The sequence below is a fragment of the Monodelphis domestica genome, chromosome 7 (genome assembly GCF_027887165.1).
Source record: "Monodelphis domestica isolate mMonDom1 chromosome 7, mMonDom1.pri, whole genome shotgun sequence".
Lineage (NCBI taxonomy): Eukaryota > Metazoa > Chordata > Mammalia > Didelphimorphia > Didelphidae > Monodelphis > Monodelphis domestica.
In genome coordinates this window covers 135,541,940-135,566,825 of record NC_077233.1, presented here as the reverse complement: position 1 = coordinate 135,566,825, position 24,886 = coordinate 135,541,940, and the positions used below count along the sequence as shown (strand labels likewise).

General features: G+C 46.9%; 1 protein-coding gene across 3 annotated transcripts in view; it reads right to left on the bottom strand.

Moving 5' to 3' along the window:
• Positions 1-4,960: 4,960 nt before the first annotated feature.
• SBK1 (SH3 domain binding kinase 1) overlaps positions 4,961-24,886 on the bottom strand; it is a 123,972-nt gene continuing 104,046 nt past the window's right edge. For all 3 annotated transcript variants that reach the window (XM_007499471.3, XM_001364688.3, XM_016424205.2), the window contains 3 exons: positions 12,520-12,731; positions 12,005-12,207; positions 4,961-9,907 (listed from right to left, as the gene is read on the bottom strand). In XM_007499471.3, the coding sequence (XP_007499533.1) occupies positions 9,125-9,907; positions 12,005-12,207; positions 12,520-12,724 (1,191 nt within the window). In that variant the 5' untranslated portion in view covers positions 12,725-12,731 and the 3' untranslated portion in view covers positions 4,961-9,124. The remainder of the gene's footprint in view (positions 9,908-12,004; positions 12,208-12,519; positions 12,732-24,886) is intronic.

Genomic DNA, 24,886 nt, shown 5'->3' with positions numbered 1-24,886 from the left:
GAAGTCAGTTTTGTGGAGACTATGATTTCCCTTCTTGATGCCACCTTATTGATTGGGAAAAGTCCCCAAACTTCCCAAATTTCATTAAGAGCTGGCATTGGGTACCCCACCCCACTTTGTGTAGAAGGAGGATTTTTTAAGACTTAGATTGACTCTAGACTGTCCTTGCATCTCTTCAAGGTTCTGAATACTGATCTTTGTGTCCTGGAGAGTCCAGTGCTTGCGTAAATATATATACATTCATGCCTTTGTTACTTCCAAACAGAACTAAATTGAACAATCTATGGGGGGGGGGGAGAATTGAGATAATATTAATTCTTCCTTATTCTGGGGGCAGGGGACCCAGGAGTACCATTCCTGGGAATAAAAAAAAAGGGCAAAGAAGATGAGTGGAGTTTGGAGGAATGGAGAAGATGATAGAGATGCAGAGACGAGATTTTGTAGTGAAGAAATAGCAGGTGAAGTTCTAATTCTCATCCAGGGAACCCCTGAAATAACTTTGTGAACCCTTTGGGATGTTATGACACTATCATTGTTTGCTACTTTTACTTTGATCTGTTTGCCCAGTGTAACCACTGGTCTGATCAGTCATAGCAGACACAATGAACATTGACCCCAATACAGTGATGTCACTTTGGACCTCTTGGAGTTTGAAGGGCAATAAATAACTAACCAACCAACCAGTGGTAAATACCCTTTCCAACACGAGTTGGAAACTGAGTCTCCAGCTCCCCAAAGAATCCATGGATAGATTTCAGGGGGGCTAATGAACTTTGGATGGGGAAAAAAACCCCTCCATCTTTATTTTCATTAACCTCCAACTGAAAATCAGCAGTTCCTCCAATGAGGAGGAATGGAGGCAACAAACTGCAATAGTATTTGTACTGCTTGTGACTGTCACTAAGAGAAATCACAGATCTTTTCCTTTCATATTATGGTTGTTGTGCGTCTCGGAATATCATTTACACTCATTGCTACTTAGAAATTCCTGAGACCTCCTGCTACAGCTCACATGATTGCAGTCTGTCTCAGGATGATATTCAATATACTTGGTTTCCTTTTAAATTCCTGTTTATTTTACGCATTTAATAGCATTATTCTAAGAAGGGGTCAGAACATCCTGTCGACGAGGTTCAGGAATCAAAAGACTGCTAAGAACTCTTGCCTGAAAGAGCATCTGTTTCAGAATTATGGGGCAAGGCAAGGAAGGAAGGGAGAGGAGGACCTTGTTGCTGCTGCTTTTCCCCATTCTATAGAGGTCAGAGAGCCAAGTGGAAGAGAGAAACTCTGACTAGAACCATGCATAGAAGGAAGCTTGGGAACCAATCTCCAAAGCTCCCCAGAACAGGGAAGGCCAGGCTTGGCAAGGCAAAAGTCAAATGTCTAAACATAGGAGCAAGGTGAGGAGCATGTTGTCCTAGGGATGGGCACACAAGGATATGAATCCAAAGGTAGGTCTAAAACCAGAAGAGAGAATAGATGGACTATAGTGTCTTTAGTTTAATGGAGTATAAGAGTCAGGGTAGAGGCAGTTGTGGCTCAGTGGTTAAGAGCATTGGTCCTGGAGTCAAGAAGACCCAAATTCAAATTTGGCCTGAGATACTTCCTTGCTGTATGACTTTGGCCAAGTCACTTAACTTCTATATGCCTAGGGGGCAGGAAGATGGTTCAGTGGGTAGGAGGTTTGAAGTCTGGAAGACAAGAATTCAAATCTGAACTCAGATACTTCCTAGAGCTGTGTCTCTGGGCAAGTTCCTTAATCTCTGATTGCCTAACAAAAGGATCCATCAGAGAAGGAAATGGCAAACCACTCCTATATCCTTGCCAAGAAAATGCCTTGGATCAGCAAGGTCTTTGGGGTCTGGAAGGGTCAGAGCAACTGAACAAGAAGAGTCAGGGTATGTGTCTAGGTAGGACTAGATCAGGCATGCTTCAGAGGTCCAAGTGACAGGAAATCAGTCGAGGTTTGAGGGACAAGCGATCTGCTTTTTATTTCCTGTGTGAGCATGGATAAGGTACTTCCCCTCTCTGTGTGTCTTCCCCTCTTGTAAGGTGGAGAGGATCAGATGTGGCCCATCTCCTCACAAAGTTGTTGGTTGGGAAATGCTTTATCAATTGCTACATGACAAAGAAATGGGTCCATTGTTGTTTTACTCTTGGGACCTCAGATTATTTACCTGTAAATGGGAGGGTTGGACTTTCCTCAGCTGTTTTTTGGTAAAGGTATTTCCTAGAAGGAGTTCTTGCTCATCGGCAAGGGTGGGACTCATTGTTCTTCTCTAGGATCCATTAAGCAAGAAACAGTAGAATGAAGGCTGGAGTTGGGGATTAAAAGCTGGGTTTAAAAGCCTGGCACTGCTGTTTCTTTATCAGTGTGACCTTAGGCAAGTCACTTAAAGCTTTGTGAGCTTCTGTTTATCTCTAAACTAAGAAAATTGCATTAGATGATTTATATTTATTGACTCTTAGATCAAGTTCTACCCCCCTTATTTTACAGATGAGCAAACTGAAGCCAAGGGAAGCAAAATGGAGTGCCCACAGTCACCCAGGGGGGTATGGTTGATTGGCTTTACAATGGCCACAAAGAAGAGAGAGGCTGACACAAAAGGGAAAGATCCAGCCAAGGGTTGGGCTTTCTTGGGAAAGGACTTTGATACAATGGGAGAAACTACCAGCACTAAAGGGTACTTAATATCTGAAGGAGCCTGCTAGCCCCATCTAACTGGGACCACTAAGTACTTTAAGGTCCCTTGTTAGTCTGACACTCTTGAGTGGAGAAACTTCTCATGTGACAAGGTCAAACTTGAGGTTTCTGGATTTCAAGTTGACACTGTGTATAGAAGAGTGGTAAAGGCTAGGCAATGAGGGTTAAATGACTTGCCTAGGGTCACACAGCTAGGAATTTTGTGAGGCCAAATTTGAACCCAGGATCTCCCATCTCCAGGCCTCGCTGTCTCTCCACTGAGCCACCCAGCTGCCCCTGACAAATGGGCTTTTAACTCAAGTCCTATGTCTCCAGAATCACTGTTCCTTTCCCTAAACCTAGCTCTAATCCTATATATGTTGGAGAAAGCTAATTTCTTTCACAGAAGGGATTTACCCCAAATACATTTGAGTATCCCAGCATACAGGAGCTGCAGAAGGGCAATTATAGAAAGATTCCATTTCCCAGAATGCTGTGCCAAGCAGCAACAGTGGGGGAAATTGGGTGGACAGAGGCTGGCCATTCAGAGCATCTGAGGGAGGGCTCGGGGATCCATGGGAAGAGGCATCAGCTGCCTAGCTTTCCTTCAGCCGGTGCCTGTAGCTTCGTGAGCTCAGGGCTGATGGGCAGGAGTTGTGACTTGTATGGAGCTGTAGCAGGGGGAGAGGAGGCTGTGGAGTGCAGGAAGTGGAGTGCATCGACCGGGGCTACGGAGGGACACCGATGTGTTCTTTGAAGAAGCTCCAACTCAACCCAAATTGCTGGGACTTCCCTACTGATGCTGTGAGCTTTTCCCTTGCGGCAGGACTTGGGTCTGCGTCTCATTTCTGCCCTATTCAAAGGACCCATTGGATGCCTCAGCTACTAGCAGGAGGGCTGCATTGAACATCCTCTAAATGAGCCAGATTTATGTTTCCTAGAGAGGAGACTCTGAATGGTGGAATGAGCCAGGATGTTATTATCGCTAAGAGGTTGGACTTCAGTATCTGTCCTCGGCTGACCCAGACACTGAGACTCTGGCACATGGAGGGCACACCCCATACCACCATTCTGGGAATGGTGGCTCCTTCCCACCTAGGCCATCCCTTCCAAGCCTCACAATGCCCACAATGCCATCCCCTCCCTCAGGAAATCCAGTGGGAGACTCACTCTGATTTTTTTTAACCCTTTATTTTATAGCAATTGTTATTAGTAGAGAAGTAAATAACACATTTAAAAACCTCCTTCTTATGGGGGCAAAGGATTCCAAAGTATTTACAAACACTTGGGTGGGGTGGGGGAAGACAGGACGATGAGGTCTTCAGAGAGCGGAGGAATGAGACTGTGGGCAGCGGTGGTTTCTCTGCAGATGAGCTCTGGTCTCCCATCTGAGGCTCGGTGCAGGGAGAGCATACATACATTTTTACTCAAGAACTTACAACACAACCAGACTTGGGCCAAGGAGGAAGCCCCAGGGATCCTCCACCGAGCATAGTGTTAGATGATCCATTTAGGGTATTAATGGAAGTGGGGAAGCCCTAGTGGGGTGCTGCAGGCTGGGCTCTGGGTGTCCTTGGAGAGATTAAATGGGGGCTTCTCCCCATTTGGACCCACTCAGCCCAAAGAATATAGAGGAGAAGGGCCAGAGCTTGGGACTTGTGTATGTGGCAGGAGTTGGTGAATAGGACTGAGAGGCCCAGGCATTCCTGAGCTTAGGGCTGGGGTCCCCTGCCTGTCTTGGCCAATAGGAGCAGACCAGAGCACCCTACCTCCTTTCCTGAAGACCTTCCCCATCCTCCCCATCCACCCCATTCAGGATCTGTTTCAGCCTTTAGATTCCCAATTGCTTTGGATTAGAGGGTCTGGCCAGGAGCGTTTCCCCAGTGGATTGGCATGACACCCCTTTTCTTCTTGGAGCTCCTGTCCACACACCACCCTGGGAAACCACAAGGTTCTTCCTCCTAACCCTCCCACTCCACCCTAGTGCACACCAACTGGGTGAAAAAATTGAGAAGCACCAGTTCACAGGGAGATTTCACTGTAGGAGGAAGGAGATTTGGTTTACCCTTCAGTCCCTGATCAGTTCAAAGAAAGGGGTGGGCATGGTCCAGGGGTGTTTAACAGACTGAAGACGGGAAGCAAGGCTAGGCAGGGTAGCTGGATACTCTGGCCCAGCCCGAGAAACACACACTGCACCTACACAACAAGAAGAATCACTAGGGGCATTTTGTTGTTTTACAGTTTTCACATCTATCATTATTTTTTGCTATATATATATTTTTGTTTCTTTAACAGTGACATAAACTGAGGTAAACATCTGTGACCAAAACCTCTCTTATGGGGCAAAGGGTCCCAACCTGATGGCCAGAGAAGGCAGAGATGTGGTGTGAAGAGCCCCAGACTGACCACGGATCAGAAGACCATGGTCCTTGTCCCAGCTCTGTCACCAACTTGCTGTGTGACGTTGGGGCAGTCACTTCCTCTCTCTGGGCCTCAGTGTCCTCATCAGTAAAATGAGGGGATTGGACTAGAATGGTACAGAAGGTCCCCTTCTCATTCTAACAATCTAGGATTCTACAACAAGAGAAAAGCCTCAACAGGATCTTAAAAAAAGTGAGAGTTCGAGAAGTTTGTCTACGGCTGAGTCTCGCTTGGACATTATTGCACGAGAGAGATCAGGACTTTGAGGAGGCCTAAGGCAAAAGGAGGAGTTGAAGATGAAGAGTTCAGGATTGGGCACTGGTGGTCTTGGGGCCTTGCTATAGCCTGGGGCTTGCCCAGATGGGACGAGTGAGGCTGACTGCCCAAGGGAAGGGGCTTGGGAAGCAGGAGATCTCCATGAAGATGGGTCCAGGGAAGGAGAGGGCCATTTGCTACTCCCCTAGCACATCTCCAGAGGGCACCAATGCCTGCCTGGAGAAGGGGACACTTTTGGCATCTTGGCTGGGCTAGATGTTGCCCTTCTTTACCCTCACCTTCCCTTCCCACTCTCCAACTTGAAGACTGAGCAAGGACTCTGCCCTGGAAGCGTCCATGATCCTTTGCCCCAATTTGAAGAGAATGGAAAGAGATTGAGGCCAGTGCAGGGTAAGCTTGGTTTGTAAACTGTGCCTAGGTCTGGGGTGAGGAGTCAATAGCCCTTTTGTGTGATTTGCAGGGAGGGGAGGAGAGGGGATGGAGGAAGTTGCTTGTTGTAGGATGGGTGTGTGTGGCATATCACTCCCAGGAGCCACCGAGGGGCCCATCCCACTCAAGGACACTGGGCAGGGCTAGATTGGCAGGGGGCTGCTCCCCAAACCCTATCCCCCATCCCTCACCTGAGTGCTGGATAAAGAAGGGTTCAGGCCCTGATGGAAGGAGTGGGGGGCAGGGCTGCCAGTGCCTACCCTTTTTTGGGTTGATGGGGATGAGGGACCCCTAACCCTGAGGATGAGGTGTTGACTGGTTCATCTGGGCTTGCAAGGGGTCCCTGGAGCCTCCTCTTTCAGTGGAGGCTGTGGTGGGGTAAGGAGGAACAGGAGGCCTTGGCTAGGAGGGACTGGAAGATGGGAAGCCCTTTGGGTCTGGTGCCCCTAGGTTCCCCGGCCCCACCAGATAAGAGGTTATTGCTAAGAATCCCCTGAAGACCCAGGGGTGGTGGGGAGTTTGGGAAAGAGGGGTTCCTGATAGGGGTGAGCCCCCACTCTCATTTCCTTGGCTTTTCCCTTAGACTGGCCGGCAGCTGCCTATTCCTAGTGTGTTTCCATTGCCCCACCAGGAAATGCCCCGAGGATCTTTGGATCCTTGGAACCCCCAGGGCTTTGGTGGAGACTGGTGTGACTGACTGGTGTGATGAGCCCTGTTCCCTCCTTCTATCAAGGGCCAGGTGAAGAGAAACACCTTGGGGGGAGGCGGGGATTCATACCTTCATTCCCCTCCTCATACTTATGCCCACCCTTCCTAACTCAGTTCCCTCCTTCCCCCAAGAGCCTCCCAGTCTCTGGAAGCAGCAACCTGGCACAGAGGAAGTGCTTCAGCGCTTGGTGCCTGACTGACCTAGAGCTGGTGAGTCAGATCCAAGCCCCCTGCAGGTTAGGAAGGGGTTGAGGAATCCTCCATCAGGGCTGCTTCTGCCTTGGGTCCTTCCTCAATCCTAGAGTCCTACCACCATCCTGGGCAGAGCCATTTTGGGGGGAAGCCCAGAGCTGGGAGCTGGAGGCTGGGATCTGAGCCCTGGGCAGACCGTGGCCCTCTCTAGGCCTCAGTCTCTCCTCTAAAATGAAGGCATTTAACTAGGCATCTCTTTTAGCTTTGATATTCTTCAGTTCTGATAAGGCCAAGGCTGGTGCCCCATCACAGGGTGGCGCTGGCCCTTGTCACACAAAGACTTGGACCTTCCCCCTGGACAAGCTCAGGCTTGGAGCTCATGACTGCCTGGCCAGAGCCATTCTTTATCCCCGCACCAACATCCCAGAATCCTCGGCTTCCTGGCTGCTCTCCTCCCCCAGGCCTGGCCAGGCTTCCAAAGAACTCCTCACCCGAGCCCAGGATAGGACTATTATGCCAGGGAGTCCTGTTCTTTGTCCCCAGCTGCCTGCTTTATTAGGCATCTCAGTCCCTAGGCCATGCTATTGGGCCTCCATCAGGGTTCCTCCTTAAGAAGATGAGTTCTTCATTGATATCTTCTAAGGGCACTCCTTATCTTCGTTTAGATGGGGGGGAATAAGGTAGGGAAGGTAGGTAGGTATTCCCTCTAGCCCAGTGCAGGGGATTCCCTTCTTGCTCTCATTCAAAGGGAGTCAGAAGGAAGGCCTGATGACCCAGGCAGGAGAATCTAGATGAATTTGGGCCCTCGCTCACCATCTTTGTGCCGCAATCCCACTCCTAACTCCTGAATTCCGGCTCTATCCCCGCTGTCAACCGTCCTAGGAAGATGGGAGAGGCGGCCTTCCTAGACATGGCAGGACAGGCACGAGAACGTGGGTCACAGGTCTGTCACGTAGGACAGGCCCCTCTTCTACGAGGAGACCTGCCAGCCCTCTAGGGAAGACACGGGGTCTGGCACTGTCATGCTGGGTAATTTGGGGCTTCCCTCTCTGGCCTCCTTTCCCATCTGTAAAATAAGAGGTCCGTTTTAGCTCTAACTCTACGATCCTATCATTAAACGAACTCTTAAGATCCCTTCTAGCTCTGACAGTCTATTCTATGTCTGCGACACACACACACACACACACTCACATACACACACTACACATTTGCTACATGTTTCAGGTAGCTGGGTCAGTTCATCTCTGCGTCCGGTCTTTCTCCTGTCTCAGTCCTCTCCCTGCCTGTCCTGGAGGCTGCCCCGCTCGCTTTCTGGAGTAGGCAGGGCTGGGCGCCACAGGATGGTTACCTTGGATGCTCCCCCATTCTATGCAGTCCAGAACCTTGGATCTTCCTGTTGTCTTCTTCACTGGCGACAGCTTTCTCTGATCCTGGGGCCTCCGCCAGGACTTGGGGATCAACAGCCCCTTCTCTCTCCCTGCTCCCTAAGAGAAACCTGGCCCCATCTCCTCCCCAAAGGGGGAGAGAAGGGAAAGGCAAAACTAAGGGCCTGAGGAGAGGGCATTACCCAAGAAAGAGGGGCAGAGTCTGGGGTAACGTGGAGAGAGGGTAAGAAAGACGGGGGGAAGGAGAAAGGCCAGGTATGGGACAGAATGGCTAGGAGAGACTGAAAGACTTCAGATGGTCCAGCACATCAGTAAGATGGGGAGAAGGAAGAGGAGGAGGAGGGAGCAGGGAGAAACAGGGGTAGAGAAAGCAGATTGGAGTCAACCCTGCCCCTTTAGCTGGGCTAAGAGCCCCCCTGGGTCCCACAGGATCCATCTCCAAACCTGGGTCTGCTCTGGCAGCCTGTCCCTCTTGATGCAGGTCCTGGGCTCTAGGCCTTTCCCTAGCTTGGTCCCTCTTCACCGCTCAGGGGGACAGGCACTGCCCTATCTCCTTCCTTGCCCCTTGAATAGATTTTTGGTTAATGTCTCACCGGAGGCTCCTGTGGAACTGCTGCAGCCCAGCCCTGCTGTCGCCAACCCCATTGCCTTCCTCCCCTTGGGGAGGGAGAGTGCCTGGAGCCTGGGGGGGTGGTAGGGCCCACCGGCTCCCCAGCATCTGAACAGGGCATTCTTCAATCTCTGTCCTGACTGATCCTTATAGAGCTACTCAGGCTAGTACTACGATATTACTATTGTCTAACCGTGTTTCTTTTTTGCTTGGGGAACTGTGATTCCTGGTTCCTTTAGCAGGCAAAGGAAGGGCCTCTCCCCACCCTGAGTCCCCTGTTCCCCTATGTCCCCCTCACCCGTTGGGTCTGGGGGGCTCTTGCTAGCCTCATGGGTGCAGGCGCTGGGGTGAGGAGCCCTCCCTAGGAGTTGCCACAGAGGAGCCCTTGAAGGGGGGACTGGCATCGGGCAGGGGGGCAGCTCAGACGCAAATCTCTATTGCTGTGGCCAGGACCAGCTGCCCCTTGCTCTTGTCCTGCCGCCCATCCGCCCTGCTGGCTGGCCCTGGTGAGGTGAGGCCAGATTCAGGAGGGGTGGGAGGCGAGGGCCTGGTCCCACTGCTCTCGGTCAGCACGGTCCTCTTGAGAGGTGCTGGGGCCTCCTGGCGGTGTGGCCCAGCGGGCAGCCGGTCACCCGCGGGCTTACGGGCACGGCAAGAAGGCCGGCGACGCAGCTCCGACGTTAGCTCGTGCTTGAGGAAGCGGAACACCTCCTTGGCTGGTCCCCGCCTCTCAGGGTCCAGGGCCAGCAGCCTCTGGAACATCCGCAGGGCCGGTTCCGTGAAACGTCGCCACTGGGAAGGCAGGCCGGGAAGCCTCCCCTTCTGCCACCTCACAAACTCCTCAAAGAAGGCATCTGTGCCCGAGGCGGCCTCCCAGGGGAAGTTGCCCGTGAGGACGCAGAAGATGAGCACGCCGAAGGCCCAGACGTCGACGCCGGTGTCGACGGCGAAGCCCTCGGCCCTGCCTGCCTGGCACACCTCGGGGGCCGTGTAGGGGATGGTGCCACTGACCCGCTTCACTCGGCAGCCCACCCTTCGGGTCATGCCGAAGTCGGCCAGCTTCACCCGTCGGCAGTCCCGGTCAAAGAGCAGCACGTTCTCGGGCTTGACGTCTCGGTGTACCAGGTGCCGTCCGTGCATGTAGTCCAGGGCCAGGCCCAGCTGCTGCACACATCTCTTCACTGTGTCCTCGGGGAGCCCCACCTGAGGCAGAGAACAAGGGATCAGAGGGCCCGACCCAGACGTCTCCCCAGCGCCCCTGAGTCCCCCCCAAAGGCCTCCCTCCGGTCAGAGTCCTCGCTGGCCCTGCCGATTTCTCCCCGCGGTCTGACCCTCTCCTCGGCGCTGTACTCGCCTTGTTCCCTTACTCTCTGAGAGAAGGGCTGTCTTATTCTGTATGTGTACCTCCAGCTCCTAGAACCTGGCCTTGACCCTCCGAAGTGTTGAATGAGTTTCTGAGCCGAGCGGCTCCTTGGATAATCTCATCTGGCCTCCTCATTTTACGGAGGACAGGCCTCGCTCAAATTTGCCCAATGGCAGAGCTGGGGCTTGAGCTGAAGTTCCCCATTGCCAAACTCTGTGCTCTTCCCATGATCCCACACTGTCTCTTTGGTTAGCCCACCACGTCCCGGGCTAAGCAATGGAATATCTCCAGTGCCTTGACCTAGGCTCTGTGACCCAGTAGCCCAGTTTCCCTGACGAAGGGTTCGGACGCCTCTGGTCTAGTCCTGCTTCCAACATTACCTCCATGCTTGATCTTCAGCAGACCACTTAGACCCCTTTTTGCAAATGGGGGTAAAAATATCGACCTCACAGGAGCATGTGGGGGCAGAGATAGAAGGTACGTGAAAGTGCTTTGGAGAGAAGAATGGGCCATTGAGAAGTTGCTGTTACTTTCAACACTATGGGAAGCAGCAAGGTGCAGTGGGAAAGTTTGGGGTTTGGAGCCAAGAGATTGGGGTTTTCCCCTCAGCTTTGCCACATCCTAGCTGGGTGACCTTGGGCAAGTCATGTAACCTCAGGATTTTAGTTTCTTCTTTTGTAAAAGGACCAGATGGATTTCCAAGATGGTGCTCTTCTAGTACTAATGATTTGTGAGTCTATAATGTACCTCCTTCCCTGATTCCCATGCTTGTTCCTCCCCTCTCCGCTCCTCAGCATGGCTGGCAGAAGAGGCAACAGTGGGGTCAATGGAGCTGGTTGGGGAGCCCTCTAGGCCTGGGGAATCCTGTTGGCTATGACTGTTGAAAACTCATCTTTTGTTATACTTGGCTGGACCTTCTGCCTTTTGGCTTGTATGGAGGAAGGGGGATGGATGGACTGATCTCTCCATATCCTAAGGAGGGTTACTCTGGTTCTGCCCCACTCCTTAACCAGAAGAGAAGTCCTTGTCTCTAACCCTAACAACACCCCCTGAGTGCTTCTCTGGGGAAAGAGCTGATCTTTATTTTAGCCCAAGTTTTTCTAATCCTCCTTTCTCTTGTCAGACCTTTTGAGCTTGTTTCCCTCTGCTCTCTGCTTGCTTGGGATTGGCTTCTCAAGGAGAGAAAGACTTCCTGCCCAAGTCCTCAGGTTTTTCTTGACCAGACATCCTCTGGGATTCTAGAGTTGGCCCATCCAACACTCACTAGTTGTATGATCTTGGGCAATCACTTAACCTGCCAGTCTTGGTTTCTTCATCTGTAAAATGGGTGAAATAATATCTACCTTATAGGGTCCTTGTGAGGATCAAATGAAATTATGTACCTACAGCACTTTATAAACCTTAAAGCACCATATCAATGTTGTTGTAACTATTATTATTATTTAATAAACCCATACCTTCCATCTTAGAATCAATACTATGCATTGGTTCTAAGCAGAAGAGTGGTAAGGACTAGGCAATGGGGGTGAAATGACTTGCCCAGGGTCACTGGAAGTGTCTGAGACCAGATTTGAACCCAGGATCTCTTCTCTCTAGGCCTGGCTCTCCATCCACTGAACCACCCAGCTGCCCCCTTATTGTAACTATTATTGAGCAGGGTCTCACCTATGGGTCAGGACTCTGGGGAGGAGTCCTACAGATACTGGCTCCTGTGAGGTAGAGGAAATGAAGGGCTCACAAAGAAATGGGGCACCCTTCTTTTGACCTGCCTCTTCTGCAGGGGTCCAGCTCAGCTCTCGAGGGTCTCCTTGTGGGGTCAGTGAAGGTGTGGGGGGGAGAGGTGGGGAAAATGGAAGGAAGATGAAGCCTGGGCTGAAGTGTCCCCCAGATGTTAGCTCCAGGGGGGAGGAGGCTTGGAGCTGGACCAAAGGGGATACCTGGGGTGGGATGATGTCGAAGAGGTCCCCACCAGGTGCGTATTCCTGGGCAAAGACATAGCAGTCCTCGGTCTCAAACACCACATCGAAGACTTTGATGATGAAAGGGCTGGAGGAGAGTGTGTTGGTGATGCTGACTTCCCGAAGGAAATTCTTCAATTTTGTCTTGCTCTTATTCACAAACTTCAGAGCCATCTTGGTCCCTGAAAGTGAGACAGTGCTGTGGGGGTGTCTCCATGTGTGTGGTTGTGCCACTGGCCTGCCCTTGGCCCTTCTCCTTCCTCTTCCTCCCGTTTCCCATCCTTCAGACCTCCAATGGGCGATGCCTTTGCTGATGGCACTCCAGGTGCCCCCTAACACATGTGAGTTATAACCCTGCCAAATCTATCCCCCCACCCTGGTGTGTGCGGCTGACTGGCATGCAAGTACCGGATCTGTGTGCCCTCTCTGTATAAACACATATCCGCCCCGTCCCATGCCCAAGGACACTGAGGCACGGGCAGCTGGGAACCCACCTGTGCTCTTGTGGGACACCAGGTCCACCTTGCCGTAGGTGCCTTTGCCCAGCTCCCGGATGAGGTCATAGTGCTTGCTGACATCCGTGCCCGAGAGTGTGCGGATGGTGAGGGCCTGCATGTCCTCGGTGAGGAGGGGCACCCCACTGCCACTGCAGCAGGCCAGCGCGCGGGGGGGCTCCTGCTCTGGGCAGCCGCCGCTCATCTTCTCCCTGTGGGGAGGGCAGAGAAATCAAACAGAGACGGGCCAGGGCAGCCCCAAGGGCAGCCATTGGTAAGTGGATGCTCCACCTGCTCAGAGCTCTTCTGAGGCGGAAAAAAGAGGACGGTGGAGAAGCAAAGGGAGAGAGATCAGTGAAACTGAGCACGGACTTGCTTCCCAGAGGGAAGAGGAACACTGCAACCTTGGTGAAGTCTCCATTTCTTCCTCTGTAAAAAAAGAAGGGATTGGACTAGATGGCTCCAAGGCCCATTCTAGCTCTAATCTATGATCTGAAAGTCATGGCCCCATCCCCATTCTTCTCTCAAGATATCACATATATGTGGGGGAGAGAGTGGCAGCTTTGATTTCTTTGTTTGCTTTTCAACCCTTACCTTCCGTCTTAGAATCAATGCTGTGTGTCAGTTCCAAGGCAGAAGAGTGGTGAGGGCTAGGTAATGGGGGTTCAGTGACTTGCCCAGGGTCACACAGCTAGGAAGTCTCTGAGGCCAAATTTGAATCCAGAACCTCCTGTCTCTGGGCCTGGCTCTCAATCCATGGAGTCAGCCATGCCCCCAGATATTGTGTTTTGATGTGGATGGAATATAGCATAGGGTATATGTACCACTGTGTATGAGGGGTACCTCAATGTTGTTTGTCTATTGGAAGAGGGATTTATTGTGCTGCTGGCAGGTTTTGGTACTTGGGGGGACACCGTGTGTGCCTCATTTTGTATGGGATGTCAGCAATACCACTCGCCCCAAAGGGCAGGCTGCGGTGCGGAGAGACAAGGGTCAGAGTCATCCAGCCAAGTTTCTTGGCTTGGAACCAAGGATGCCTCTCTACCCTGGGCTCAGGCCTCCCCATAAGTCTGAGCCTCGGGTGAGTGTGGCCACCCAGTGGGTGCTGAAACAACTTTCTGTCCATTGCCCTGGGCAAGTGGGGGTGAGGACCTTCATACAAAAAAACCACTAGGGGGCAACAACTGTCTTTCCATTTTCTTTACCTGTTTCAGCATGCACATATACAGAGACAGAGAGAGAAGAGAGAGACAGACAGAGACAGAGAGACACAGACAAAGAGGAACAGAAGGAGATGGAAACAGACAGAGAATGAGACAGAGGGACAGACAGAAATAGATACACAGAAAGACAGACAGAGACAGGGACAGAAAGAGACAGAGGGACCCTCACACAGAGATAGAGGGACAGAAAGAGACAGATAGAGAGACAAGTAGAGTCAGAGACACAGACAGATGGAGAGAGGGCTTCACAGCTGCTCTCATCTCCTTTGGAAGGTCAGCTGGGGGATCTGGGAGAGGCTTAGGCCCTTCCTCAGGGATGAAGCGAATGGTTTGTCATTAGACAAATCCTTAATGACTCTGTTCTGGGGTACATGCTGTGGTGTGCTAGTAAATGTTTAACAACTAGCTCTCTGTGAAAAGAATGTATCCACGACACATTTTAAAGTTGGATTGGCATAATTAGCATTTCTCTTATCATTTTGTTAAGTCTAGTCAAGGAGCAAAACAAAAAAATGAGTCCTGATTTGTAGTTTTGTCACATTTCTGAAGTATAAACCCTCCTGTTAGAACTGAACAATGGGTGGGGCAGCTGGGTGGCTCAGTGGATTGAGAGCCACACACACAGAGACAGGAGGTCCTGGGTTCAAATCTAACCTCAGATACTTCCTAGATTTGTGACCCTGAGCAAGTCACTTAACCCCCATTGTCTATCCCTCACCACTCTTCTGCCTTAGAACCAATACCTAGAATTGATTCTAAGACAGAAAGTGAAGGTTTGAAAAAAGAAAAAAGAAAAAGAAATGAACAATGTGCTTGTGCTGGTTCCAGTTGACCCCAGTGCACTCCTGACAACATGCCTGCTTGATGGAAGGAAGTGCTAGTTGACCCCAGAATAGATATCTTCCTTCTCTCCGAGACTATCTCAGATTTACTGTTGGATCAGTGGAAGGGGCTCTAGTCTGCCCAATTCTGAGCCAGGGAATGAATAGCCAAATGGCCATCTGGACATTCATACAGAATTATTTGGGGGCAGATTTCCTTGAGAATTCTATTCTTAGTCAAGGTCCAGATACTTGGATAGCCTCAGAGACACAGTATGGAGTAGATTTCCCTAAGCCTTTGTTTCCTTTTTTGTAAAATCAAGGAATAAGACCAGATAGCCTTTGGAGTCTTTCCCAGCTCTGTTACTATGACTTGATTTTGAATTCCAGGTCAACCACTTATTCACTTGGGTCTCAGTTTCCTTATTTGAAAAACGATAACAACACTCATATTCCTTACTTTCATCCAGTTGTCTATAAAGCATGTTGTAAACTGTGAAGTGATATAGAAAGGGAAGAGAGGATTATTTTAATTCCTGTGAAATATTATTGAGGATGGTGTCTGAGGCAGCTGACAATGGTGAGTCTGGTACCCAGGGAAACGAGGCTGAGAACTTCAGGCTTGGGACAAAAGCTCCATCACACTTTGGCTCTTGGGGTGTGCAGACTATGGTCTGGGTTCTGTCCCCAATACAGCATCATTATTCCTCAGGCCTCTCGGGGATCCCCCATTGCTTCAAGACCCTTAAACCCCTTTCTACTGCCCCTAGAACAGAAGTGGTCTCTGGGCCACGCTGTGCTGTACAAGCTCCCAGACTCCTTCTCAATGGCCTCCTTCCATCAGTACCACACCAGGGCCCCACAGGGCCAACAACAACACTGCAGGGTTTCTTTGTCTGGGGTCTTTTTATTTGGTGCCTGAGAATAGCCAGTCAGGTCCTCTCAGAAAAGCCAGTCCTCCTCCTCCTCTTCTTCCTCCTCCTCCTCCTCCCCCCCTTTCCCTACTGTGTCCAGATCACAAGGGACAAAAGCCTTCTGTCTTCACAGAGACAGGTCATACAGAGATCAGCAGAGACCAGAGTCAGCAGGGGAATCCCAGAACTAGAGGTTACCTCTGAGACCACCTAGCCCAGCTCCTTCATTTTCCAGATGGAGAAAGTAAGACCCAAAGATATGAAGTGATTTGCCAAGATCAAAAAAGTCATAAGCTGTAGAGGAGGTAGGATTTGAATCCAGAGCTTTTGACTCCAAACCTATTGCTCTTTCTACCCAATTTCTTTTATGGAACAATGGAAGAATCATGGGACCTAGAGATAGAAGCGATTTTCAAGAGCATTTGGTCTAAACGTCTTTTTTGCCATTTAACCAAAGCTCATTTTTTACTCAGTTCCCCAATTTAAGACAGAACGGTCATTCCCCAGGACTTTTCCCTTCCCCACCTCTCACTCAGCCACTCAGAAGAGAAACGTCACAACAGAAATGACTAGATAGTCCTATCCTTGCTCTAATTGGGATGAGAGGAAGGCCATGTAGGAAGGAAGCCCATTTGAATGGATTTGTAAATCTTTGACTACCAGAGATTTTTGCTTCTTAAAACATGCAGGCTTTAAAAACCACCACCACCTCAAAGCTCCTGGCTGAGGCAGTACAGAGCCACACAGTTCATCCTGCTGAAAATTTGGGTGATGTTAGCCCCTGGTTTGTGAAACGCAGATCTAACCTCAATTCCTAAGCTTATGGAGGAATTCCCTTTTTGGAATCCCTCACAAAGCTTCTTCTCAAACACTTCCAGAGATGGGGAGCTCACTACATTGTCAAAGTAATCGTGAGCTGTTAGATGCTGTTAGAGCACTTGGCAGACTCTAAACCATGCCCCCTTTCCTCTTCTAACCCAATTTCCTTCATGGACAATGGAAGGATTATAGGATCTAGAGACAGAGAGTATTTTAGAGAGCATTTGGTATAAACCTCTTCATTTTACAGATAGAAAGCAAGGCCCAACAGATGATTTAAAAACAAACAAGCAAGCAAGTAAGCAAACAAAACAAGCCCTTGCCTTCCATTTTAGAATCAACACTGTATATTGGTTCCAAGGCAGAAGAGTGATAAGGGTTAGGCATTGGGAGTTAAGTGACTTGCCCAGGGTCACACAGCTGGGAAGTGTCTGAGGCCATATTTGAACCTAGGACCTCCCGTCTCTAGACCTGGCTCTCGATCCACTGAGGTACTCAGCTACCCCTGAGATGATTAAAAAAAAAAATAGGATCACAGATTTAGAGCTGGAAAGGCCCTTAGAGATCATCTAGTTTGAGTGTTCCAATTATCTTATCCTTTCTATTTCCCCAAAGCCCCCATTACAAAGAAGTAACTTAGGTCCAGAAATCACTTGCCCAAGGTCAAAGAAGGAAAGTGGCAGAGGAGAAACTGACCCAGGGACTCTTGACTCCAGATTGCACTCTGCTGCCCACACTCAGGGTTCTGGCTGAAAGACCACTTTTAAACCCTTTAGCCATTTAACTGTCTTGTCTGGGATTTTACATAGTCAGACTCATAGAAATGAACATGAAGAAAGGTCCCCATGGGAGGAGTCCAAGCCTGCCTTCTCCTGGGGGGACCAAAGTCAAAACTCTCCTACTTATCTCCAAGTTTGATGCTGATGCTCTGAGCCCACGAGGCCCTCAAACCTGGTTAGAGTTGACAGGAGACATGCTTATCTCGGTAAGTATGTGCCTGTGTTTATTTACCATGTGGACCCCTCCTCACCCACTTTCAGGATCCTGGGCAGACCCTTCTCTCCAAGAACCCTCAGGCACTCTTATTCCAGCACTGACATGCATGTACGAGACCCATGAGCCTCTGCATGTGTGAACGCATGTGGATGCACACGTGTGGAGGAGCACCACCTGTCCTTGGAGAGAGACAGAGGGTGGACCAGACTTTGCTCTTCATTTGTATCTATTTTGGTTTCTCCCTTCAGCTGTTTTACACGGATGCCCGGCACAGCCTCCTGGTTACAGGATTCCAACTGCTTGCTTGCCCCCTCCCTCCTATGGTCACGGACATGCTAACTTGAAGGTGCCCAGAGGTATTATCCCCTCCCACTGGCTTATCCCCATGCCAAACCTTCATGTCTCATCTAGCCACTGGACCAAGCCCCTGTCCAGAACTACTGCCACATCCTTGGGTACCAATTCAGAGAGGGCAATCGCCTATGTGCTTCCAGGACAATGTGGGTGGACTGGCCGCTTATGACCTTGGTTCCTTTGTCCCTATCACTTCCTCTCTGGAGATTTAAATGGGAGTGAGTGCGTGCATTATATTCTCCAAAACTGGCTGATTTGGCAATGATGACAAAAGATGGAAATTGTCAATGTTGAAGGAGCTGCAGAGAGATAGGCTCACTAACAGACTGTTGGTGGAGCTTTTTGAATTGGTTCAACCATTCTGAAAACAATTTGGAATTATACTGAAGGACTGACAAAAATAACCACAAACTTTGGCCCAGAGATCCCAATGTTAGGAATATACCAAAGTATTAATGGAAACTATCTATCTATTCATCCATCCATCCATCCATCCATCCATCCATCCATCCATCCATCCATCCATCCATCTATCCATCCATCTATCTATCTATCTATCTATCTATCTATCTATCTATCTATCTATCTATCTATCTATCTATCTATCTATCTATCTATCTTTCTGTCCACCCATCTCCCTCCCTCTCTCTTCTATCCATTCATCCATATCTCCATCCATCTCTCTCTCTCTCTCTCCCTCTCCCTCTCTCTCTCTCTCTCTCTCTCTCTCTCTCTCTCTCTCCTCTCTCTCTCTCTCTCTCTCTCTCTCTCTCTCTCTCTCTCTCTCTCTCTCTCTCTCTCTCTCTCTCTCTCTCTTTGTAGCAAAGACATGGAAAACAAAATAGATGGCCATGGACTAGGAAATGGCTAGACTGTGGTACATGAATGCAGTGGAATATTAGTGGACTAGAAGAAAGGATAAATGTGAAGAATTCAGGGAAGCATGAGAAAAAAATAATCTGTTAAGTGAAGTAAATAGGAAACAATATACATAATAATGATTACATCAATATAAACAAAAGAATAAAAGAAATAAAACTGATTGCTAAATCATTATAATAACCAAACTTGGTCCCATTGAAGAGTTGGAAAATTTAGCCCTTCATGCCATAGCAGAGATGGGGAACTATGAAAGTGAAATGCTGCTTATACAGTCAGCCCTTGTCAATGTATTGATTAGTTTTGTTGAGCTTAATTATTGTTCCTTCTTTTTAAGTTTTTGCTACAAAGGATGGCTCTTTGTGTAGCAGAAGGAGAAGGGATACATTAAAAATAGCTGGCATTTACATAGCAAGGGTTACAAAGTATTTTACACACACAAACATTATCTCATGGACCCTCACAGCAACTGGTATAACATTATGAGTGAATGTTAAACAAAAGGTATAAATAAAAAGATTAAAATTTTTTTTAAATGCTGCTTGACTTGTGGGTGGCAGATGACCCCATCTATGTGAGACTGCCAAACTTAATGAGAATCTAAGTAATAAGAAGGGATCTTAGGGGTCATTTTTTCAGTTGTTCAGTCATTTTTCAGTTATGCCTGACTCTTCATGACACCACATGGGGTTTTCTTGGCAAAGATGCTAGAGTTGCTATTTTCTTCTCCAGCCCATTTGACAGATGAGGAAACTGAGGGGAACAGGGTTAAGTGACTTGTGTAGGGTCACACATCTAATAAGTATCTGAGACTAGATTTGAACTCAGAAAGAGAAGTCTTCTTGACTCTAGTTCCCAAACCACTATATTGCCCCATCACAGGCCATCTAGTCTAGCTCGAATCTGAGTCCTCCCTCTCTACAACACAACTACTAGTAAAGGGGAGCTCATGACTACCAAAACAGCCCATCTGCTTTTGGATAGCTCTAATTGTTACTTAGAGGCAGCTAAGTGGAACATTTGATAGTTGCCGTGTGTGGAATCTGGAACACTAATTTTTCTGGCCTCAGATACTTAGTAGCTGTGTGACCCTGGGCAAGTCACTTAACTCTGTTTACCTCCATTTCCTCATCTGTAAAATTATTTGGAGAATAAAATGGCAAACCACTCTAATATCTTTGCCAAGAAAACCCCAAATGGGGTTACGAAGAGTCAGACATGACTGAACAATAACAACAATTGTTCTTTATATCAAGACTAGCTCTCTCTCTTTGCTCCTTTTATTCATTGCTTCTATTACTTCCCTCTGGGGCCAAACAAAACAAATCTAATCCCTCTTCCATATGCAGGCTGTCAAACACTTGAAGACCACCATCCCACTGCCCTAAAATTTTTCTTCTCCAGGAGAAACAAATCCTTCTCATACAGGAAGAGTTTGAGGTTCTTCACAATCCTAATTACCTTCCTCTGGATTCTTTCCAATTTACTGATGTTCCTAAAATGTGGTGCCTAGAGAACATGGTTATGTTGACCACACACAGGATCTTACTGAGAGAGAGCAGAGACAGATGATCTCTTGCCTCGGTCAGAACACTAGGTTCTTCTTAATACAGTCTGAGGTCACATTAGGATTCTAGACTGCCTTATCAAATGCTGACTCAGTTTATTCAGTTTGCTAAAAGCCCTAGCTCTTTCTTAGGTGAATTACCATCTAACCATGTCTCTTTTATCTTATACTTGAGGAACTGATTAAAAAAAAAATAAGATTTTTACTTATTGATATATATGTTCTACATTATCCCCGTATCCTGCTCCCTCTTCCCCCAAACTCTCTCATAACAAAGATCAATATTTAAGAAAATAAAAAATATGAATGAAAAATCTCTAGCAAAACTAATCTGCATATCCCCAAAGTATGATGCTATATGAAATATTCTCCATCCATGGACCTTGACTTCTGCAAAGGAGTAGAAAGGGATAGTGTAAGAATTGTATTTTTTTTTAACCCCAGGGTAAGACTTCACATTTATCTTTGTCATATTTCACCTTATTTTAGGCTATTGAGTCTCTTTGGATCCTGTTATCCAAAGTGTTAACTCTCCTTCCTTGTTTGGTGTCATCTGCAGAGCTGATAAGCATGCCACATTTGCCTTTATCCAAGTCACTGGAACAGCCCAAGGTTAAGCCTAGAATCTGTGATGCTCTTCTAAGGTGATACAGCCTTTCAAGTAGACATCAAACCACTGATGATTACTCTTTGGGGCCAGCCATTCAACCAACTCAGAATCCATCTGTCTTATTATCTATTATTCCTTAGCTTTTAACCAAGTGCCTTTTTTCCTTTTATAAGTTTATTGGAAGCATTACTTTCTAATTCAAGAAGGATATCAACTTTATATGTGTATAGATTTTTAGTTTTATTGTCCTTAACATGTATTATTATTGTTAATTATTACATATTTATTTGTTCTGAAGGAAAATTATGATGAGAATTATGATGACATAGTAATGGCTGTGAATCTGTTTTAAAAAAAAAATAAAAAATTAATTTTTAAAATAACCCTTAACTTCTGAAGTCTTAGAATTGATACTAAGTATCTGGTCTAAGGCAGAAGAGCTGGTAGGGGCTGGGCAACTGGGAGTAAGGGACTTGCCCAGGGTCACACTCATATTTGAACCCCAAATCTCCCATCTCTACACCTGGCTCTCTATCCATTGAGCCACTTCGCTACCTCTGTATCTGTTTTTTAAACATTAACTGAATAAATGAAAAATGATCTATCACTTAGCTTTCCATCTTTTTTTACAAGGGTACCATGAGAGATTTTATCAAATTCTTTACAAAAATCTAGGTAAACACTGACTAAAACAACATTGTGATTTATCTATCCAATAACCCTGTCAAAAGCCAATATGCTTAGTCTAGAACTGTGGTTCTCAATTTGTAGCAATGAGAATACATAATGCATATCAGGTATTTACTTTCTGAATCATAACTTTAGCAAAAATACAGTTTTGAAGTAGCCACCAAAATAATTTTTTGGTTTGGGGTCACTGTAACATGAGGAACCGTATTGTGGGGTCACGGCATTAGACAGGTTAAGAACCACTGGTCTAGAATGACTTGTTCTTGATATAGGAACACTGGCTTTCTGTGGTTCCTTTTCTAGATGTCCACTAACTGCCTCTTTAATGACAGGTTTGATAATTTTGTGCCAAGAATCAAAGTCAAGTTCACTGGCCTGTAATCAGCAGGATACACTCTCTTCCCCTTTTCAAAATGTGGTACAGCATTTGCCCTACTGCAGTCCTTAGAAGACCTTTTTTCTTTTCTGAGATCTTTCAGAAATCACCAACAGAGGCTCAACAATGACATCTGTCAGTTCTTGGTACTCTGGAAAACAGTTCATCTGAGCCTGCTGATTTGAAGTCATCAAGGACAGATCAACGGTAAAAATTGGGGAAAATAATAGCATCTGCCTCCTAGGATTATGGTGAGGGTCAAATGGGATATATATATTAAACCCTTACTTTCCGGCTTGGAGTCAATACTGTGTGTTGGCTCCAAGGCAGAAAAGTGGTAAGGGCTAGGCAATGGGGGTCAAGTGACTTGCCCAGGGTCACATATCTGGGAAGTGTCTGAGGCCAGATTTGAACCTAGGACCTCCCATCTCTAGGCCTGGCTCTCAATCCACTGAGCTATCCAGCTGTCCATCAAATGGGATATTTTTAAAGCCAGTCCCAGCACAGTCCCAGACATATAGCAGGTGCTTAATATTTGCTTGGTTACCCTTGTTCCTATTTGCTAATTATCTTTCAATTCACAATTACCTATTTTTGCTCTCTCTTCTTTAGTCCCAGGATCATTATCCTTAGCAAAGAAAACTGAGAGAGCGTATGAGCTAGTCCTGTTCTACCATCTCCTCATTGCCCATAATCTTTTTCCCATTCATCCCTATTAGCAGTCCCATCTCTTCTTTGGTCTTCATCTTTATCCCAATAAAGCTAAACAAACAAAACCATTCAAAAGAAACAAAAACCTTTGGTTGCTTCTGGCTTTTCAGATTGCATCAGTATATCTTGAGCTTTAACACTTCTGACCCTATTCTTACAGGACCCAAGTCATGTATTCATTCACTCTCCATAATCTGCCCTTGCTTCTATCTTTTGTATGTGTCTTTTTTTTAAACCCTACCTTTTGTCTTCTTAGGACCAAATACTAAGTATCAGTTGCAAGGCAGAAAAGCATTAAGGGTTAGACAATGGGGGTTAAGTGACTTGCCTAGGATCACGCAGCTAGGAAGTGTCTGAGGCTACATTTGAACCCAGGATCTCCCATCTCCAAGCCTAGCTTCTCTATTTACTGAGCCACTAAACTGCCCCTGTGTACATCTTTTAAAATTTTAAGTTGGTTAATGAATTCTTTGTGTATCAACATCAAAAACTCCTGCTTTTCTTCCTTATCAGAATTGTTCTTTGTATCATCAGAATTTCATTAATAGTTTCTTATGCTTTCTGGTGTGACTTCCCCAAAAATTTTTAGTCCAGGGGATCTTACCTATTTTTCCTTTGAACACTAGACTAAGCTTTCTTTTCCTTTTCTATTACAAATTCTTAGATGGAGTGGTCACTTCCTCCTAAAGTTCCCATCTTTCCACTCCAGCTACAGTTTCCTCCTGGTGAGAATCAGGGCTCAAGAATAGCAATTCCCCCCCATGGATTTCTCCACTTTTTGAAACATGGAATTACCATTAAGGAAGTCTAGTATATTATGATCTGCTCTGCTATTGGCAGAGAGAAAGAGACCTCTAACTCTTCTACCCTCTAGAAGTCAGAGGTTTCAACAAATTTGCCAAAGAGACTGAGGCTTAGTATTCAAAGGTGTCTGATGGCCAAACCTTGGGTGTATATCTCTTGTAACTTTTTCCCCTTGGGGCCTCTGCCCTCTTTCAGGTGATAGGTCAATCATATCAACTATTCCTTCTGGGTAAGAAGATGCCTTAGTCTAATCAAAATGAATCTGTCTCATACTATTGATCAAGCTCTGGCTTGGACTATTGATTCTGAAAAACAATCTGGAATTACATGAGAAAAGTGACTAAAATGTACAAACTTAGGGTCAAAGGTTGACCTATGAATTCCATTATATACCACAATGAGGTAAAAGTCAGCAAGAAGAATGTCCAAAATATACCAAAATATTCATAGTGGCTCTGGATTTCTTAATGATATGCTGGAAACAAAATGAGTGCCCATCAACTGGGAAATGTATGAACATAAATATATGGAATTATTAGTGTGTGGTAAGAAATGATGAATAGAAATTCAGAGAAACATAGGAAAATTTGTTTGAACTGATGTGTAGTAAAGCAAGCATAATCAGAATAAATTATACATTGACAACGACATAAATGAAAATAACACTACAAGGACATTGAAACTCTGAATGTCTCTAATAAGTAATCTTGGTCCCAGAGAAAAGATAATAAAATATATTCCTTCTCTAAGGAAACTGGGAAGCATACCAGGGCAGACTAGTACATACTTTGATCAGACTTGGTCACTGTATTGATTGTTTTTGCTTAACTGTTATTCTTTGATCTAAGGGAGTTTTTAGTTCTGGGGGCAAAGGGATATGTGTGTAGCTATACCTAGAATTGATTATGATGTGAAAAAATGGTATTTAAAAGGGCCATTGGAGGTTGAATTTGTGGTTTAAGGAGAAGGGCTTTCATTCTTTTATTCTCTCCATTGTATATTCTGTTCAAGTGAGTATAATTTAAAATGGAAATCTAACTTCTCTTACCCCTCTGACTCCAATCTGTTAAGTCATTATTTGCATATTTGTTTTACTCTCTTAATTTTTATCTCTACCCCTAGTCTTGTTCAAGTTCTAGGCCCTAAGTTCTTCTCTTTATATCCTGGTCCTCTTCTCTCTCCTTCTCTAACACACTGTGGGGGCAGTAGGGGAAAGGAGGGGGGGAAAGCCTATTTCTATGAATGGCATTCACCTCATCATGCAGGCTTTTCAAAATCTCTATATATGACATTTTAGTCATTCTTTCTCCTTATACCCTTTAGCCTCTAAATCCTATTGATTCTTCTAAGGTCTTTGAATCTGTTTTTCCTCTTCATCACCACTGCCAGGCTATCATCAGCTTTTACCTGGATTGTTATGGCCTTTTTTTCTGGTCAGCCTGCCTCCAGTCTTTCACCTAGGTCTCTTCTTCCCAATCCATTATACTTAAATCACCAGAACAATTCCTCTACACCAAAGCTCTGAGCCCATCCCTCTATTGTCCTGAGATTCCCAGTGGTTCTTGAAATTTTCGCCATCAGGACCCTTGTATACTCTTAGGTT